Source organism: Rhinopithecus roxellana, chromosome 7 (genome assembly GCF_007565055.1).
Source record: "Rhinopithecus roxellana isolate Shanxi Qingling chromosome 7, ASM756505v1, whole genome shotgun sequence".
Taxonomy (NCBI): Eukaryota; Metazoa; Chordata; class Mammalia; order Primates; family Cercopithecidae; genus Rhinopithecus; species Rhinopithecus roxellana.
In genome coordinates, this window is record NC_044555.1 from 60,571,320 (window position 1) to 60,590,137 (window position 18,818).

The 18,818-nt window shown below is 39.7% G+C and overlaps 1 protein-coding gene and 1 long non-coding RNA gene across 7 annotated transcripts in view; one reads left to right on the plus strand and one right to left on the minus strand.

Moving 5' to 3' along the window:
• The window catches only part of PFKFB1 (6-phosphofructo-2-kinase/fructose-2,6-biphosphatase 1), a 74,855-nt gene extending 56,893 nt beyond the window's left edge, over nucleotides 1–17,962 (minus strand). For 4 of the 6 annotated variants that reach the window (XR_004058297.1, XR_004058296.1, XM_030933610.1 and 1 more), the window contains exon 1: nucleotides 13,365–13,719. Coding sequence is in view for 4 of the 6 variants with exons in the window: in XM_030933610.1 (XP_030789470.1) it covers nucleotides 13,365–13,485 (121 nt within the window). In the remaining 2 variants the exon portion in view is untranslated. Of the gene's footprint in view, nucleotides 1–13,364; nucleotides 13,746–17,879 lie in introns of those variants that run through there. The other 2 variants (XM_030933612.1, XM_030933611.1) reach the window with 2 other exon arrangements.
• Nucleotides 15,977–18,047, plus strand: LOC115898609. The gene is made up of 4 exons (XR_004058298.1): nucleotides 15,977–16,232; nucleotides 16,520–16,640; nucleotides 17,447–17,582; nucleotides 17,946–18,047. It is a non-coding gene; the product is annotated as an uncharacterized LOC115898609 (long non-coding RNA).
• Nucleotides 18,048–18,818: the final 771 nt, after the last annotated feature.

Below are 18,818 nucleotides of genomic sequence, written 5' to 3' on the forward strand. Positions count from 1 at the left end.
AGTGAGACTCCATCTCTATTCTAAAAAAGAAAGAAGAAAAAAGAGAAGGAAGCAAATAGATTAAAAGTAAAAGAATGTAAGTAATACATCATGCAAACAGCAACCACAATAAATTTGGAGTGACCATACTAATATGAGACAAAATGGATATTAAAAAACATTACTAGAGATATATAGGCACATTTAATGACAAAAGGGTCAACCAATAATGAATATATCACAATTATAAACATATATGCCTAAACAACAGAGCTGCCAAATACATGATGCAAAACTGGCAGAATTGAAGGGAGAAATAGACAATCCACTGACAAGCTGGAAACTTCAAGACCACTCTTTCAATAATGGATAGAACAACTACATAGAAGATCAACAACAGGGAAATAGAGGACTTCAACACAAAGTAGTAATAACGAACATCTGTAAAACACTCCATCCCCAAACAGCAGACTATACATTTTTCCAAAGTGTACATCAAACATTCTCCAAGACAGACAATATTCTAGGCCATAAAACAAGCTTCAATAAATTTGGAAGAATGGAAATCATGTAAGGCATGTTCTCCATCATAATGGAGTAAAATTAGAAACTAATAACAGAGACAACTTTGGGAAATTCACAAATATGGGAACCTAAAGGAAACAGAAGAAAGGATATAATAAGGATTAGAGGTGAAAATAATAAAACAGAGAATAGGAAAATATTAGAAAAATATCACCAAAATCAAAAGTTGGTTATTTGAAAAAATTAATAAACTTGACAAACCTTTAGTGAGACTAACCAAGAAAAAAACGAGAAAACTCAAATTAATAAATTCAGGAAAAAAAGAGGAGACATTACTACTGACTTTATGAAAATAAAAAGAATTATAAGGGAATATTATGAACAATCATAAACTGTATGCCAACACAATAAATGCCTTGGGTGAAATAGACAAATTATTAGAATGATACAAACTCTCAAAACTGACTAAAAAAGAAATGAAATCTAAATAGATCTATAACAAGGGATTGAATAAGTAATGAAAAACCTTGCCACAAAGAAAAGTCCAGGATTAGATGGTTTCACTGGTGAATTCTAGCAAACATTTAAAGAATAATACAATTCTTCAAAAGCTCTTTCAAAAAGTAGAAGAGGAAGAAGCACTTCCCAACTCATTCCATGAGGCCAGTATTTCTGTGCTACCAAAGTTAGGCACATATATTAGAAGAAAAGAAAATTATAGACCAATAGCTGTTATGAATATGGATGTAAAAATCCCCATAAAATACTAGCAAACTGAACCCAGGAATGTATAAAAGGATTTATATGTATATATTAGATATATGTATATATTATAATACTTTATACATCACAATCAAGTTAGATTTATTATAGGAATGCAAGCTTGATTAACCTTTGAAAATCAATGCAATAGACCACATCAATAGAATTAAGGACAAAAACCATATGATCATCATAATAGGCACAGATAAAGCATTTGGGAAATTAAATATCCCTTCATGATAAAACCAACAACAAACTAAGACTAGAAGGAAAGGTCCTAAACCTAATAAAAGACACCAATGAAAAACCCACAGCGACTATCACACTTAATGATGAAAGACTGAATGTTTCCCCCACGCCCCCTGCCAAAATCAGTAACAAGAGAAGGATGTCTGTTTTCATCTCATCTTTTCAACATTCTAGTAGAGGTTATAACCAAGGTAATTAGGTAAGAAAAAGAAAATAAAAGGCATCCGGATTGGAAAGGAAGAGATGAAATTATTTCTATTTGTAGATAACATAATCTTGTATATAGAAAATCCCAAGGAATGCACTAAAAAACACTATTGGACCTAATAAATGAGTCCAGCAATGTTGCAGAATATAAGATCAATATACAAAAATCAATTACATTTATATAAAGTAGCCATGAGCAAACAAAATGAAATTAAGTAAAGCAATTCTATTTATAATAGCATCAAAACAGTAAAATGCTTAAAAGAATACTTTAAAAAATGTAAAACACTCTGAAAACTACAAAACAATGCTTAAAATAAAGACCTAAGTAAATGCAACAATATCTCATGTTCAGGGACCTAAAACTTACTATTGTTAAGATGGTAATATTCCCTAACTAATCTATAGATTAAATGCAGCCTCTGTCAAAGTGTCAGCTTCATTCTTTGCAGAAATTAATAAATTGATCTTAAAATTTATATGGAAATGCAGAGGACCTAGAATAGCCAAAACAATCTTGAAAACAATCTGAAAAAGAAAAAAATAGAAGACATGCTTCCCAATTTCAAGATTTACTAAAAACTACAGTAATCAAGAATGTGTGGTACTGGTACAAGGACAGAGATACATAAACACCAATGGATTAGAACTGAGAGCCCAGAAGTAAACCCTTCAACTTATTATAGTCACCTGATTTTCATCAAGGGTGCCAAGACAATTAAGTAGGGGAAAAAAGAGTCTACAAAAAATGCTGCTAGGACAACTGGATATCTACATGCAAAAGAATGAAGCTGGATACGCATCTCACACCACATGCAAATATTAACACAGAATAAATTTAAAAACTTAAATGTAAGAACTAAGACTATAAAACTCTTAGAAAAAAGCCTAGGCGGCAAGATGGCCGAATAAGAACAGCTCCAGTCTCCAACTCCCAGGGCGAGCGACACAGAAGACCGGTGATTTCTGCATCTTCAACTGAGGTAGTGGGGTCATCTCACTAGGGAGTGTCGGACAATCGGTGCTGGTCAACTACTGCAGCCTGACCAGCGAGAGCTGAAGCAGGACAGACTGCCTGCTCAAGTGGGTCCCTGAACCCTGAGTAGCCTCACTGGGAGACATACCCCACTAGGGGCAGTCTGACACCCCACACCTAACAGGGTGGAGTACACCCCTGAGAGGAAGCTTCCAAAGTAAGAATCAGACAGGTACACTCGCTGTTCAGCAATATTCTATCTTCCGCAACCTCTGCTGCTGATACCCAGGCAAACAGGGTCTGGAGTGGACCTCAACCAATCTCCAACAGACCTATAGCTGAGGGTCCTGACTGGCAGAAGGAAAACTATCAAACAGGAAGGACACCTATACCAAAACCCCATTAGTATGTCACCATCATCAAAGACCAGAGACAGATAAAACCACAAAGATGGGGAAAAAGCAGGGCAGAAAAGCGGGAAATTCAAAAAATAAGAGCGCATCTCCCCCTGCAAAGGAGCACAGCCCATCGCCAGCAACGGATCGAAGCTGGTCAGAGAATGACTTTGACGAGATGAGAGAAGAATGCTTCAGTCCATCAAACTTCTCAGAGCTAAAGGAGGAATTACGTACCCAGCGCAAAGAAACTAAAAATCTTGAAAAAAGAGTGGAAGAATTGACAGCTAGACTAATTAATGCAGAGAAGGTCATCAACGAAATGACAGAGATGAAAACCATGACACGAGAAATACGTGACAAATGCACAAGCTTCAGTAACCGACTCGATCAACTGTAAGAAAGAGTATCAGCGATTGAGGATCAAATGAATGAAATGAAGCGAGAAGAGAAACCAAAAGAAAAAAGAAGGAAAAGAAATGAACAAAGCCTACAAGAAGTATGGGATTATGTAAAAAGACCAAATCTACGTCTGATTGGGGTGCCTGAAAGTGAGGGGGAAAATGGAACCAAGTTGGAAAACACTCTTCAGGATATCATCCAGGAGAACTTCCCCAACCTAGTAGGGCAGGCCAACATTCAAATTCAGGAAATACAGAGAACACCACAAAGATACTCCTCCAGAAGAGCAACTCCAAGACACATAATTGCCAGATTCACCAAAGTTGAAATGAAGGAAAAAATCTGAAAGGCAGCCAGAGAGAAAGGTCGGGTTACCCACAAAGGGAAGCCCATCAGACTAACAGCAGATCTCTCGGCAGAAACTCTACAAGCCAGAAGAGAGTGGGGGCCAATATTCAACGTTCTTAAAGAAAAGAATTTTCAACCCAGAATTTCATATCCAGCCAAACTAAGTTTCATCAGTGAAGGAGAAACAAAATCCTTTACAGATAAGCAAATGCTTAGAGATTTTGTCACCACCAGGCCTGCCTTACAAGAGACCCTGAAGGAAGCCCTAAACATGGAAAGGAACAACCGGTACCAGCCATTGCAAAAACATGCCAAAATGTAAAGCCCATCGAGGCTAGGAAGAAACTGCATCAACTAACGAGCAAAATAACCAGTTAATATCATAATGGCAGGAACAAGTTCACACATAACAATATTAACCTTAAATGTTAATGGACTAAATGCTCCAATTAAAAGACACAGACTGGCAAACTGGATAAAGAGTCAAGACCCATCAGTCTGCTGTATTCAGGAGACCCATCTCACATGCAGAGACATACATAGGCTCAAAATAAAGGGATGGAGGAAGATCTACCAAGCAAATGGAGAACAAAAAAAAGCAGGGGTTGCAATCCTAGTCTCTGATAAAACAGACTTTAAACCATCAAAGATCAAAAGAGACAAAGAAGGCCATTACATAATGGTAAAGGGATCAATTCAACAGGAAGAGCTAACTATCCTAAATATATATGCACCCAATACAGGAGCAACCAGATTCATCAAGCAAGTCCTTAGAGACTTACAAAGAGACTTAGACTCCCACACAATAATAATGGGAGACTTCAACACTCCACTGTCAACATTAGACAGATCAACGAGACAGAAAGTTAACAAGCATATCCAGGAATTGAACTCATCTCTGCACCAAGCAGACCTAATAGACATCTATAGAACTCTCCACCCCAAATCAACAGAATATACATTCTTCTCAGCACCACATCGCACTTATTCCAAAATTGACCACATAATTGGAAGTAAAGCACTCCTCAGCAAATGTAAAAGAACAGAAATTATAACAAACTGTCTCTCAGACCACAGTGCAATCAAACTAGAACTCAGGACTAAGAAACTCAATCAAAACCGCTCAACTACATGGAAACTGAACAACCTGCTCCTGAATGACTACTGGGTACATAATGAAATGAAGGCAGAAATAAAGATGTTCTTTGAAACCAATGAGAACAAAGATACACCATACCAGAATCTCTGGGACACATTTAAAGCAGCGTGTAGAGAGAAATTTATAGCACTAAATGCCCACAAGAGAAAGCAGGAAAGATCTAAAATTGACACTCTAACATCACAATTAAAAGAACTAGAGAGGCAAGAGCAAACACATTCAAAAGCTAGCAGAAGGCAAGAAATAACTAAGATCAGAGCAGAACTGAAGGAGATAGAGACACAAAAAACCCTCCAAAAAATCAATGAATCCAGGAGTTGGTTTTTTGAAAAGATCAACAAAAATGACAGACCGCTAGCAAGACTAATAAAGAAGAAAACAGAGAGGAATCAAATAGATGCAATAAAAAATGATAAAGGGGATATCACCATCGACCCCACAGAAATACAAACTACCATCAGAGAATACTATAAACACCTCTACGCAAATCAACTAGAAAATCTAGAAGAAATGGATAATTTCCTGGACACTTACACTCTGCCAAGACTAAACCAGGAAGAAGTTGAATCCCTGAATAGACCAATAGCAGGCTCTGAAATTGAGGCAACAATTAATAGCCTACCCACCAAAAAAGTCCAGGACCAGATGGATTCACAGCTGAATTCTACCAGAGGTACAAGGAGGAGCTGGTACCATTCCTTCTGAAACTATTCCAATCAATAGAAAAAGAGGGAATCCTCCCTAACTCATTTGATGAGGCCAACATCATCCTGATACCAAAGCCTGGCAGAGACACAACAAAAAAAGAGAATTTTAGACCAATATCCCTGATGAACATCGATGCAAAAATCCTCAATAAAATACTGGCAAACCGGATTCAGCAGCACATCAAAAAACTTATCCACCATGATCAAGTGGGCTTCATCCCTGGGATGCAAGGCTGGTTCAACATTCGCAAATCAATAAACATAATCCAGCATATAAACAGAACCAAAGTCAAGAACCACATGATTATCTCAATAGATGCAGAAAAGGCTTTTGACAAAATTCAACAGCCCTTCATGCTAAAAACGCTCAATAAATTCGGTATTGATGGAACGTACCTCAAAATAATAAGAACTATTTATGACAAACCCACAGCTAATATCATACTGAATGGGCAAAAACTGGAAAAATTCCCTTTGAAAACTGGTACAAGACAGGGATGCCCTCTCTCACCACTCCTATTCAACATAGTGTTGGAAGTTCTGGCTAGGGCAATCAGGCAAGAGAAAGAAATCAAGGGTATTCAGTTAGGAAAAGAAGAAGTCAAATTGTCCCTGTTTGCAGATGACATGATTGTATATTTAGAAAACCCCATTGTCTCAGCCCAAAATCTCCTTAAGCTGATAAGCAACTTCAGCAAAGTCTCAGGATACAAAATTAATGTGCAAAAATCACAAGCATTCTTATACACCAGTAACAGACAAGCAGAGATCCAAGTCAGGAATGAACTTCCATTCACAATTGCTTCAAAGAGAATAAAATACCTAGGAATCCAACTTACAAGGGATGTCAAGGACCTCTTCAAGGAGAACTACAAACCACTGCTCAGTGAAATGAAGGAGGACACAAACAAATGGAAGAACATACCATGCTCATGGATAGGAAGAATCAATATCGTGAAAATGGACATACTGCCCAAGGTTATTTATAGATTCAATGCCATCCCCATCAAGCTACCAATGAGTTTCTTCACAGAATTGGAAAAAACTGCTTTAAAGTTCATATGGAACCAAAAAAGAGCCCGCATTGCCAAGACAATCCTAAGTCAAAAGGACAAAGCTGGAGGCGTCACGCTACCTGACTTCAAACTATACTACAAGGCTACAGTAACCAAAACAGCATGGTACTGGTACCAAAACAGAGCTATAGACCAATGGAACAGAACAGAGTCCTCAGAAATAATACCACACATCTACAGCCCTCTGATCTTTGACAAACCTGAGAGAAACAAGAAATGGGGAAAGGATTCCCTATTTAATAAATGGTGCTGGGAAAATTGGCTAGCCATAAGTAGAAAGTTGAAACTGGATCCTTTCCTTACCCCTTATACGAAGATTAATTCAAGATGGATTAGAGACTTAAATGTTAGACCTAATACCATAAAAACCCTAGAAGAAAATCTAGGTAGTACCATTCAGGACATAGGCATGGGCAAGGACTTCATGTCTAAAACACCAAACGCAACGGCAGCAAAAGCCAAAATTGACAAATGGGATCTAATTAAACTAAAGAGCTTCTGCACAGCAAAAGAAACTATCATCAGAGTGAACAGGCAACCTACAGAATGGGAGAAAATTTTTGCAATCTACTCATCTGACAAAGGGCTAATATCCCGAATCTACAAAGAACTCAAACAAATATACAAGAAAAAAACAAACAACCACACCAAAAAGTGGGCAAAGGATATGAACAGAGATTTCTCAAAAGAAGACATTCATACAGCCAACAGACACATGAAAAAATGCTCATCATCACTCGCCATCAGAGAAATGCAAATCAAAACCACAATGAGATACCATCTCACACCAGCTAGAATGGCAATCATTAAAAAATCAGGAAACAACAGTTGTTGGAGAGGATGTGGAGAAATAGGAACACTTTTACACTGTTGGTGGGATTGTAAACTAGTTCAACCATTATGGAAAACAGTATGGCAATTCCTCAAGGATCTAGAACTGGATGTACCATATGACCCAGCCATCCCACTACTGGGTATACACCCAAAGGATTATAAATTATTCTACTACAAAGACACATGCACACGTATGTTTATTGCAGCACTATTCACAATAGCAAAGACTTGGAATCAACCAAAATGTCCATCTGTGATAGACTGGATTAAGAAAACGTGGCACATATATACCATGGAATACTATGCAGCCATAAAAAAGGATGAGTTTGCGTCCTTTGTAGGGACATGGATGCAGCTGGAAACCATCATTCTTAGCAAACTATCACAAGAAGAGAAAGCCAAACACCGCATGTTCTCACTCATAGGTGGGAACTGAACAATGAGATCACTTGGACTCGGGAAGGGGAACATCACACACCGGGGCCTATCATGGGGAGGGGCGAGGGGGGCGGGATTGCACTCGGGAGTTATACATGATATAAATGATGAATTGATGGGTGCTGACGAGTTGATGGGTGCAGCACACCAACATGGCACAAATATACATATGTAACAAACCTGCACGTTATGCACATGTACCTTAGAACCTAAAGTACAAGAAGAAAAAAAAAAAAAAGAAAAAAAGAAAAAAGTTTAGGCATAAATCTTTGTGACTTCGCATGCTACAACATGGATTAACCTTTAAAACATCATGCCCAAAGAAACGAGCCAGATACAAAAGGCCACATACTGTATGACTCCCCTTTTATAAAATGTCCAGAATAGGCAAATCCTTAGAGACTGAAAGTAGATTAGTGCTTGCCAGGGGCTAAGGGGAGGGGTTCGTCTGGAGTGAGTCTAGAGTATGGAATTCCTTTTTGGCATAAAGAAAATGTTCTGGAATTAGTGGTGATGGTTATACAACTATGTGAATATACTCAAAAGCACTGCCTGTATACTTCAAAATGGTGAATTTTATGGTATGTGAATTATATCTCTATCAAAAACAATTTTTTTAAATGTAGGAAAACACATACCAGGCAAATATTAAGCTAAATAAAGCTAATAGGTATATTAGCTAGTAGGTATATTAATATGAGAAAAAAAGATTGATTATAGGGCAAAAACATCAATGATACCAAATTACCAGGTATTACCAGAGTTAATAATTTCCTTACATGGTGATAAAATATTCAATTCACAAGGAAGATATAGCAATTCTAAATCTGTTTGTAACTACGAACTTTCAAGATTGACAGAAATACAAGGAGACATTAACAAATTTTCCATATCAACAGGCAGCCAAAACCCCAGAAGAATATAGAACATTTGAGCCAGATTAACAAACACAACTTAATCGAGGTATATAGTACACCAAACACAACTGTAAAATGCACATTCTTTTCAAGTGCTCATGGAACATTTACCAAAATTTTCCATAAGTTGGTCCATAAAGCAAGTATCAACAGATTTCAAAGAACTGAAATAATACAAAGTTTATTCTCTGACTAGAATGGAATTAAAATGGAAATGCCAAGAGCACTGATCTATCAAAACAGAAGCTGGTCCAGGGGCTGGCACCAAGTACTGCAGACCTCCTGCTGTGGTAGGCATTAATCCTTTAGTTGCTAGAAGATAATCAGTAGGTCCTGGCTGTCCTGGGAAAGGATTTGAGGTGGCCAGGGTAACTGGGTAAGTGTCAGAGAGACTAAAAAAGCCTGGGACAGTGCCTATTTATAAAATGGACTAGAAATATTTTGAAAATTCATATGGCCATACGATTGTGAATCTGTGGAATATCAGCCCTGTTTAGTAGGCCAATTATAGCATTGGATACGTAAATTAGAAAAGAAGAAAGTCTGAAAATGAATGACCTGAGCAGCATGCAACCCTACTAGTTAAAAAAGAGCAACAGAATGAATCCAAAGAAAGTAGGAGAAACAGAATAATGACGAAAAACTAGTTAAATAGAAAATAAAGATAACAGAAAGGATCAAAGAGTCAAAAGTTGATTATTTTAGAAGAATTATAAAAGTGTCAAACTTATAGCAAGATTGATCGAGAAGAAAAGAAGGTGCAAATAAACAATATAACAAAAGAGAAGCTATAACTACAAATGGAACAGAGATTTAAAAAAGATACAAAAAACTTTACACAAAATAAATTTGAAAACTGATGGGAAGTAGAAAAATTCCTAGAAAACCATGACTTAGGAAAGCTTAAGAAAGCTGACTTTAGTGGAAATAGCAAACTGAAAGGATTCTATAACTGATAAAAGAGATTGTATCAGTTAAAATATTAAAGGAGACACCAGGTCCAAATGGTTTTACCTGGAAATGCTGCCAAGTAAAATATTTGAGGAATGGCTAGTTCTGCAGACAACCTCTGTCAGAGGACAGAATGAAAGGAAATAGTTCCTACCTGATTTTATGAGGTTACTATAATCTTGACACTCTTGGAAAAATTACAGGCCAATCTCTTTCCTGAGTAAAATGCTAAAATCCTAAACAAAATATTAGTGAAAGAAATTCAGAAGTTTTTATTTATCCCAGGACTGCAAGATTATTTCAACACAAGAAAATCTCTAATGTAATGTACCACATTAATGGGTTAAAATAGAAAATTAATGTCATTTCATTGAATACAGAAAACATGTTTAATAAAATTCAATATTCACTCATGTTTTAAAAATTGTACTGGCAAACTCAGAATACACAGGAACCTTTTTAACCTATTAAATGATATCTACCAAAAAAACTACAGCAAATTTACTCAATGGTGAAACTTAAAATCGGGATCAGCATAAGAATATACACTATTAACATTTCTTTTCAACATGTACTGCACATCTCGTGTGTGTGTATTAAAGGTGGGAGGTCTTAGCAGTGTAATAATATAAGAAAAAGATAAAAATAAGGATTGTGGGGAAAAATGAAAGCTATCATTTGCATACAAATTATCAAAACTCATAAGAAAGTTTAGCAGGTTTGCTAGTTACAAATTCATTACATGAAAAACAAGTACAGTTGTATACATTAGCAACATACTGCTATAAAATTTAATTTTCTAAAAAGGTACTATTTAACATAGCAACAAAAATAAGTCAAAAAATCTTACAATGGCATGCAAGCCTTTTATAGATTAAATTATAAAACTTCACTCAACATGAAAAAGTCTGAATATATGGAGTGATATACCATGTTTAGGGAAGACTCACCATCACAAAGATGGCAACTCTCCTCAAATTGATTTGATTTACAGATTGAATGTAATTTCCATCAAAATCCCAAAAGTTCTCTCTCTCTCTCTCTCTCTCTCTCTCTCGTGTGTGTGTGTGTGTGTGTGTGTGTGTGTGTGTGTAACTTGGAAAGCTGATTCCAAAATTTATGGAGAAGAGCACTGGGCCAAGAATAGCCAAGACACTCCATAAAAAGGACAAGATGGAGGGACTTGCTCTACCAGGATAAAGGTACAAGAATGCCCATTGGATTACTGTTCATAATCAAAAATTAGAAACTACTCAAATGCTCAACAATAGTAAGATGGATAAATAAACTGTGGGATATTCACAAGGGGAATAAACAAACTACAACTGCTTGCAACAATAACATGGGTGGTTCACATAAACATAATGTTGGATGAGAAAAGAATATGCACAGCTGTTCAAGTACTTTACATGTTAATGTATTTAATCTTCAGAATAACATTAAGTGACTGTGTGTCTTCTAGAGAGGATGCTCCAAGGAAAAGGTGATTCAGACCTTACAGGGACGAATAGACTGGCCTCCCTAGCAAGAGGTGAACCAGACATTGCCCAGACTTGGCAACCACTATCTAAGTTTTTTTGCATCTATGGTCTGATAAAATTTAGTCAAATATTAATGAGTGACTGTCTTGTGCACACAGAGCCCCATTTTTGGCTATGGTGAGTGGTAGAGTGGAAGTGGCACAGAGTGACCATTTACTGAGTGACAATTTACATCTACTATGTGCCAGGATCAGGGCCTGATGTTGAGGATATGATGGTAAATAAGACCACACACCCACTTTCTTGTTTAAATAACAAGAACAATAAGAATTAGGATAATTAACAATTACTGAGTGTGTACTATGTGCTGGACACTCTTCTAAGCATGTCATATGCTTCAGCTCATCTAATCTTCACAACTACACTGTTATTAACTTCCTTTTACAGGTGAGGAAACAGAGAAGCCCAGAGAGGTTAAAAGAGTTGTCCAAGGTCACAGACACAGGGGGAGACAGAGCTGAGACTCAAACCTAAGCAGTCTGGATCCAGAACCTCTGAATCAGTGAATTACTCCCAGTAACACTGGGTCATAGGCATTAATTCTGTTTTATAGCTGAGGGAAGTGATGCTCCAAACTAAAGTGAGCACGTATTTATTTTTCATCTTCTATTTGATAGAGACTATATTAGATGATTTATGTATATTATCTCTCCAACTTGAAAGACACAGTTCCCAGGACTATAAGCATTCTAGCTCTGGAGGACCCGTGTATGCAGAGAATGGCTTGCTTGTCAACTAAACAGCCCCTTGGAAAAGGCCAAGAGTGGCTGGCTGGGTGAGAGTACCTCTCAGTCTCCAGGCTCCTAGATCTCCAGTTGAGTGTGAGAGCTGGTGGAGATAAGAAAGAGAGAGAACAGAAGCCTAGTCTTTTTTGTCTCTCTTCCTCCACCCACACCCTACATCCTGTATATTATAACTATATTTAACATTCTATATGCTCCTGGATCCTCTAAGCAACTACTGCTACCCCCAATATCCCTAAGCCTGGGCTTCCTCTAGCATTAGCAGAGTGGAAACTTGGTTAGCTGGCCTTTGGGGTGTCTGAGTCCCACAGTCCACAGCTGCCTTATCTTAACCCACCTTATGGCCATTCAGGCCACAATCCCTGGGCTGGATGCACCTTGGTCCACCACTGTCGTCTGTTATCTATGGGAAATGGTATACTCCAGTTTCTTTTTAAATATGTCCAGGTTTTGTTTACTTTTCTTTTGCCCTTGATCTTTCTTAAATTTCCAAAGTGAGCACCACACCAGTGGGCTGGCCCTGAGAGACTGTCTCTCTCAAATTCCCAGAGCAGCAAGGAAGTCCATATGTCCCAGAAAGCCAACACTGGAGACAGGACATGAAGTGTTTCCCAACCTAGGCAGGTACAGACTCAGAAAAGGCCTGAGAAAGGAGAGGAGCAATACTGACCAGTGACATGGCACTGTTGTGTATGCAGCACCTGTCCCCTGAGAGATGATGCCAGGAGCCATCACCTTATTTCACCCAGGCACTATCAGTCATACAAGACCAAGTCCCAGACACTTCACAGAAGTCACCAAAATGAAACATACTAGGCTATCACTGAACAGTCCTGAACTAGAAATCTTAAATTCTAAACAAGAAGCATTCCAAACAAGCTCTGCCTAAGAAATGAAAAGTTCCTAAAGATCCCTCTGATTAAGATGGTCTTAACCTAATCCTCCTTCTCTGTCTTCATCTCTTTCTTTCCGGTTGTCTTCTCTCTCATTCTTTCCTCACCTTTTTGACACTAGCCTCTATTTCATTCAGTTGTTCATCTACTCCAACTTTCAGGTTGAGGTGGGAGTGTATGTTAAGGGAAGGTGCATCCTTTGCTTTTCTACACCCACTCTACCACCACCACCTTGAAACCCACGGAAGTAAACCCCACTTACAGCCCCTTCTCCGATGCAGCCTGCTGCTGCCGCTGCTGTGTGGAATCCAGATCTTCTGCAACCTGGTTTGGGTGAGCTCTCCCATCTCTGGAGACATCTTAGGAGTCGCAGCTAATGACATCACTGCCCACAAGGTACCCGGCCTCACTTCCTATCTTACTAGCTGTCTTTTCTCTCACTGTGGTCACAGCAGCAGGTGGACAGGGCTGGGAGAGGGGGTGCACTGGGTTTCTAAGCCCTCTCAAAGTCTGTCTTCAGTCCCCTCTCCTCTTTCCTCTGGTCCTAGCCTGCCTCTGCTCCTGTATGTATTCGGGGTATTGGGTGCAGAGAGCAAGAGGTTGGGCAGAGGTCAGGAGAGGCCTCTGAACTCCAAGGGCTGTGTACATAGGAGGTAAGTTGGAGCCCAACAAGGAAGGCAGCCAGCAACACATCCCAGGTCTGACCAGTCACTTCCCTCCAATGAAGACAAGACTAATAGAGTATGCAAATAAAAGACCAAAGATCATATGCTTACAGCCTGTGTGGGGTAGAGAGGCAAAGGTGATGGAGGTAGGTCTCAGCGGCTTTCCCAGCTTTGAAATTAAAAAATTGGCCTAAGTAGAATGTCAAGCTCCAACCCAGAAATCAAGATTTACATCAGAAATGCAAGGTTCCCAAGGACAAAAACACAAACACAAAGTCCCTACTGGGGAATGCAGTGTTTTGAGCTGGCAATTAGAGGCCCAAACTGGACATGGAAGGTCCATTACTTCTCTGCTTCCCCGACCCAAAATGGCCTTGCATCCCTTGTCTTCTCTGGATTCTGCTGCCTTCCTTGCCACAGGGCCTCTCCCACCTGAAATGTGCTGCCTGGGGCACTTTTGAAGAGATGGGCACTATCTGATCATCTTTCTACTCTCTCCAGCCAAGGGCTAAATAAATAGGAGTAAACTGACACCTTTGGAAGAGTGCAGCCATTGCCTGGGGCTGGAGGTGGGGGAATGGTAAGCTCTGCCCACACGACTGTCAGCCACCGTCAGATTCCCTAAGGAGAATGACATTGGCATCATGAACTGATAGAAAATTTCACTAAAGTTCCTCTATTCCTGACTCGGCCACTGATTAGGATGGAGATTTAAGAGGGTGGAGGCTGCAGCAGGGAGCAAAGAGCAATGGCCTCAAAGTAGGACAAGTCCATAGGCCAGAGCCATCCAGCCCAGATGAGTCACCCTCACCTGCCCCCTCTCTCCCTCCCCTGACCCGTTGTTTTGAGGCTTTTATGTGTAGAACTCATAGAACTGCACAGCTTGCCTGGAAGATGCATAAGTGTGCTCTTACTTCACTCTTCTGCAACCTTCCCACCCCCAGTGAACCTCCAATGATTGGCTACGAGGAAGCTCAACTTTCTTCCACTGAGCTGGGCTACACAAGGGCAATCTCTTGGGGACAGAAATTTCCAATCCCTGCCCTCAAATGTTCTCAGTTCCACTTTGCCTTTTAAGAAGTTCCCTAAAATACATTTGCAAGCCTTAGTCTACACAAGGGTCAGATTTCCTCCAGTTGTTGTGTATAAATCATACCAAATTTTTAATACATTCCAGAGCCCACCTATCTAAATGAATCAACTGAGACAGCAGATTATGATGGTTAAGAGCAATAGGCTCTAGAGCCATATTTCTTGAGTGGAATCCTACCTCTGCCCCTTGTTGGCTATGAGACAATGAGCAGAAGACTAAACTTTTCAGTGCTTCAGTTTTCTTATCTGGAACATGGGAATGATAGGAGTACCTACCCTCCTTAGGATTGTTGAAGATTCAATGTGTTAAAAAATGTAAAGCAACCTGGGAAATGTTAAAAATATATTATCTAACACTGTTACTCCCTGTGGGAGGTAAATGATAAGACACCTCTTTGACTAACCTGAAACTTCTACTGTAATGCTGGCCATACAGAAAACCCTCAGTTAAGGAAACTTACAATATTATGGCAAAGGTTTAACATTTATAATACGCAAAGAGCTCCTGCAAATCAATTAGAAGGATGAATTTGGTTTTACTCTTTTGATTTTGTATAAAGACTTGTGAGATCATTTCATCTCACCCTCTCAGGTAAGAAAATTGAGGTCTATAAATATTTTTCTAGAAATATCCTAAGGTCATGTAGCAAATCAGTGGCCAAGTCAGGAATAGAACACTAGGGACCTAATTTCTCCCAGGCCAGGGCTTTTCTTTAATTAATCAAACACACCTGATCTAAGAATGTGGTCTTACAGGTTGGCTCAGAACCTCTAGAGTCTCAGAACTAGACTTTGTAAGATATACAACTCTTTTAATTCTAATAAATTTCCTGTTATAAATCTGTTAATATTAATAATCTTAATTATAACCCTTTCCCTGTATGTTTTCCATTGCCCACAAAGCAACAACATATCCCTTATCTTATTTGATCCTTACAAACATCCGTGTTAGCCTTACAGGGAAACTGAAGTCTGGGGAGGGGAAGTGGCATGTTCAAGGTAATCTAGCTGGTCACATGAACGTCTCTTCTATGTTTACAATTTTGTCCCCATGACCCTGCCAACAGGCAGAAGGATAATTTTAGCAGCAGGAAATCAGATAGGAAGCTGGCAGGCTTTTGACAAAGTCTGAAAGGGTAAACCTGGGGTCCAGGCTCTAAAACCTAACTTAAAATTGCCTGGAATTAGCTTTGAGATTCCTCGCTGTACCAATTCTGATCCCAGAAGCAGGAGATCAAAACAAGCTTTACGGAAAGACCTCAGCTTGGTACTCAAGACTTCTCAATCAAGCTTCAGCCTACCTGTCCAGCCATGTCTCTCAGATCTCCATCCTTAAACTTCACTGGCTGACTCACTGGGCCCCAAAATACATGGTATGTTTTCCTGTTTCTTGGCCTTTGCTCCGCCTGAAATGCCATTTTTTCTCCTTCTATTCCCAACACAATCTGACCCACTTTTCAAGGTCCGGTTTGATGTTCACTTCCTTTGGGAAGTGACTCCTGTACCCTTGGGACAGGCCTTGTCTTTGGTTCTTATATTGCCCACCTACTCCTATCTGAGCAAGTATCCACCAGTATTTTCCTGGTCTGCTTCCCCACTAGACTGTGAACTCCTTGAGGATGGAGACTAGATCTCAGTGATCTGTAATTTGTGTTTCCAGTGTCCAATTCAGGTCTTGGCACAGAGGACAGAGGAGACACTTGCTTATTGTGTTTGTGCAGTCTACATCTCTCTGCCCCAGATGAGATGAACTTGTGGACAACTAATCCTAGTTCAACAAGGTAAATATTATAACAGAGAGCTGTGCAGGGAATTGGATGGGAGAACTAACTTGTCTGAGATAGGAGGTGGCATCTAGAAAGGTTTCTCTCCCTTGAATGGGACAGAAACAGATAAACACAAGAATTAAGTCCTCTCTGAAAAGGGCCAATGAACTCGTGGCAGAGAAAGGGTTCAGTCAGTACCAGATTCTCATTCAAGACCAAGCTCTGACCTGTAGCTCTTGGTCTAAAATTCTAAAATGGGGCTATCTCTAGGGAAGAAAAGATTACAATGTGATTTCCCAAGGCCCCCAGATCCTGACCCTGTACCCCTCCCAAAGTATAGGGCATGTGTATGGGGGGAGAATCCTATGTAAAGGAGCATATGACAGTGCTGATGGATAATAAAGTCATGAATGGGGTCTCCCTATTGGTAGCTCTCAGACTGTTTGGGTATGAATGCATTTGTGGAGAATGAAGGTGTGAGGGGAGATCGACCACACACTTACAAGCTAGGTGCATGTATATGAGTGTCAGGCCTTCTGTGACAGGAGTCTATGATCCCCTTCCTTCTCAGCCACTGTCCTGGCCCACCATCTCTCCACTATTTTCGGCCTCATGCCTGGGCCCCAAACCTCACTGAATCCTAGTCCTGGAAGCGGCTCTCCACAGACGGTAGTCGCACAGGGAGAAGAGCAGCTGGAGGGTTTTGGGTGGGATTGCTTGTGGAGCCTATATGAAAAAGCAAGATCACTACTTTTAGAGCGAGGAAGTCCCGAAATGTCTCCAAAGAGCTTTGGTTTCTGCCTTTCCACCCTTCTTGACAGTGACAGCCCTCTGAGGAACGTTGGCTAGAGACTTTGATTTCCATTTTACTGAGGAAGCTACTGATGCCCAGAGAAGCTAGAGAGTTTGTTCAAAGCGCCACAGCAAATCAACCCTACTTTACACATCAGTGGGGAGGTAAGAGCTATAATCTCAATCACTCAGTTCATTCAAAACCAGACCAGAACAAGTTAGAGAGACTTTCACAGGTGCTAGGGAATTGCCCTGGGGGCCAGGGTCCCACAAAGGCCAGAATGGATTTTTAAAAATATACAGATATATAAATAGGTTACATATAATCTTTTCCCCCACTTTCCCATGCCCTTTAATGCACACGTCAACCAACCATCTACGAAAAGAAAACTTTCCAGAGGGCCTGAAGAATGCATGTGGATTTGTGTAACTCCTGCCTACTTTCCCTTCTTTCTCACCTACCTTTTATTCTAGAGGTTTTTTCTTCCATCGCTAATTATCCAACACTCGGTTGTCTTGCATTTACAGACCCTAAGGCAGGTCCAGTGGGTGACATCAAAGAGGAAGCCTGGAGGTGTTCGTTGGTTCCCTGAGAAGGCTGAGGATGTACCCTTGTTAAGCGTGTGTGTGTGGGGGGGGTATGCGCTCTGTTGAAATATCAGCTGTTGTAGTTGCCAAAGAAGTTCCTGAGCCACCCGAAGCCTTTTCTCTTCAGTCCAACCATGTGTTCACCTTGCCCCAAAGGTCAGAACTAATATTAACAAGCCACTGCAGAATAGGGAAATTAAAACCAGCTATGGAGACAGGCAAGTTCTGGATTTCGCTGGGGCCGAGTTTCAGATTGGTCTTCAGTGTAAATGGGCATAATCTCTTACTGGAAAGCAATCTGACAATATGAAGCAAGAGCAATAAAAATGTTCATTTCCTTTGTCCTAGTTGTCACGTTCATGGGAGTCAATTCTGAGTCAATAACCCCCAAAGCATGAAAAAGCTTAGGACACACAAATTTTTATTTTAATCACAGAGCTATTTTCTGATAGCAACAACTGGTAAATTTAAGTCCTCCAGGAGGAAAAGCAGTTTACTGCGTCTTTGCTGTAACCATTGAGGACGATGGTTCTAACACTTAAATTCTGGGGAAAAAATAATTATGCTGCAATTCTGGGTGACGAACCTAAAGATGCATCGTTATGCTTTTCCCTGGACATTGGGCATATCCATTACTTCTATTTTTTGTGCTCTCAAAAACAAGCCATGAACCTGTTGATGCTCTTGCTATTTATTCTTCTTTGTTGATTCATTTACCTGACAAACATCTATTGCTTCCCAATATATACTGTGTCCAGTATTAGGGGATGGGCTAACAAGATGAACCAGACATGGTCATTGTTCTCAAGCTGC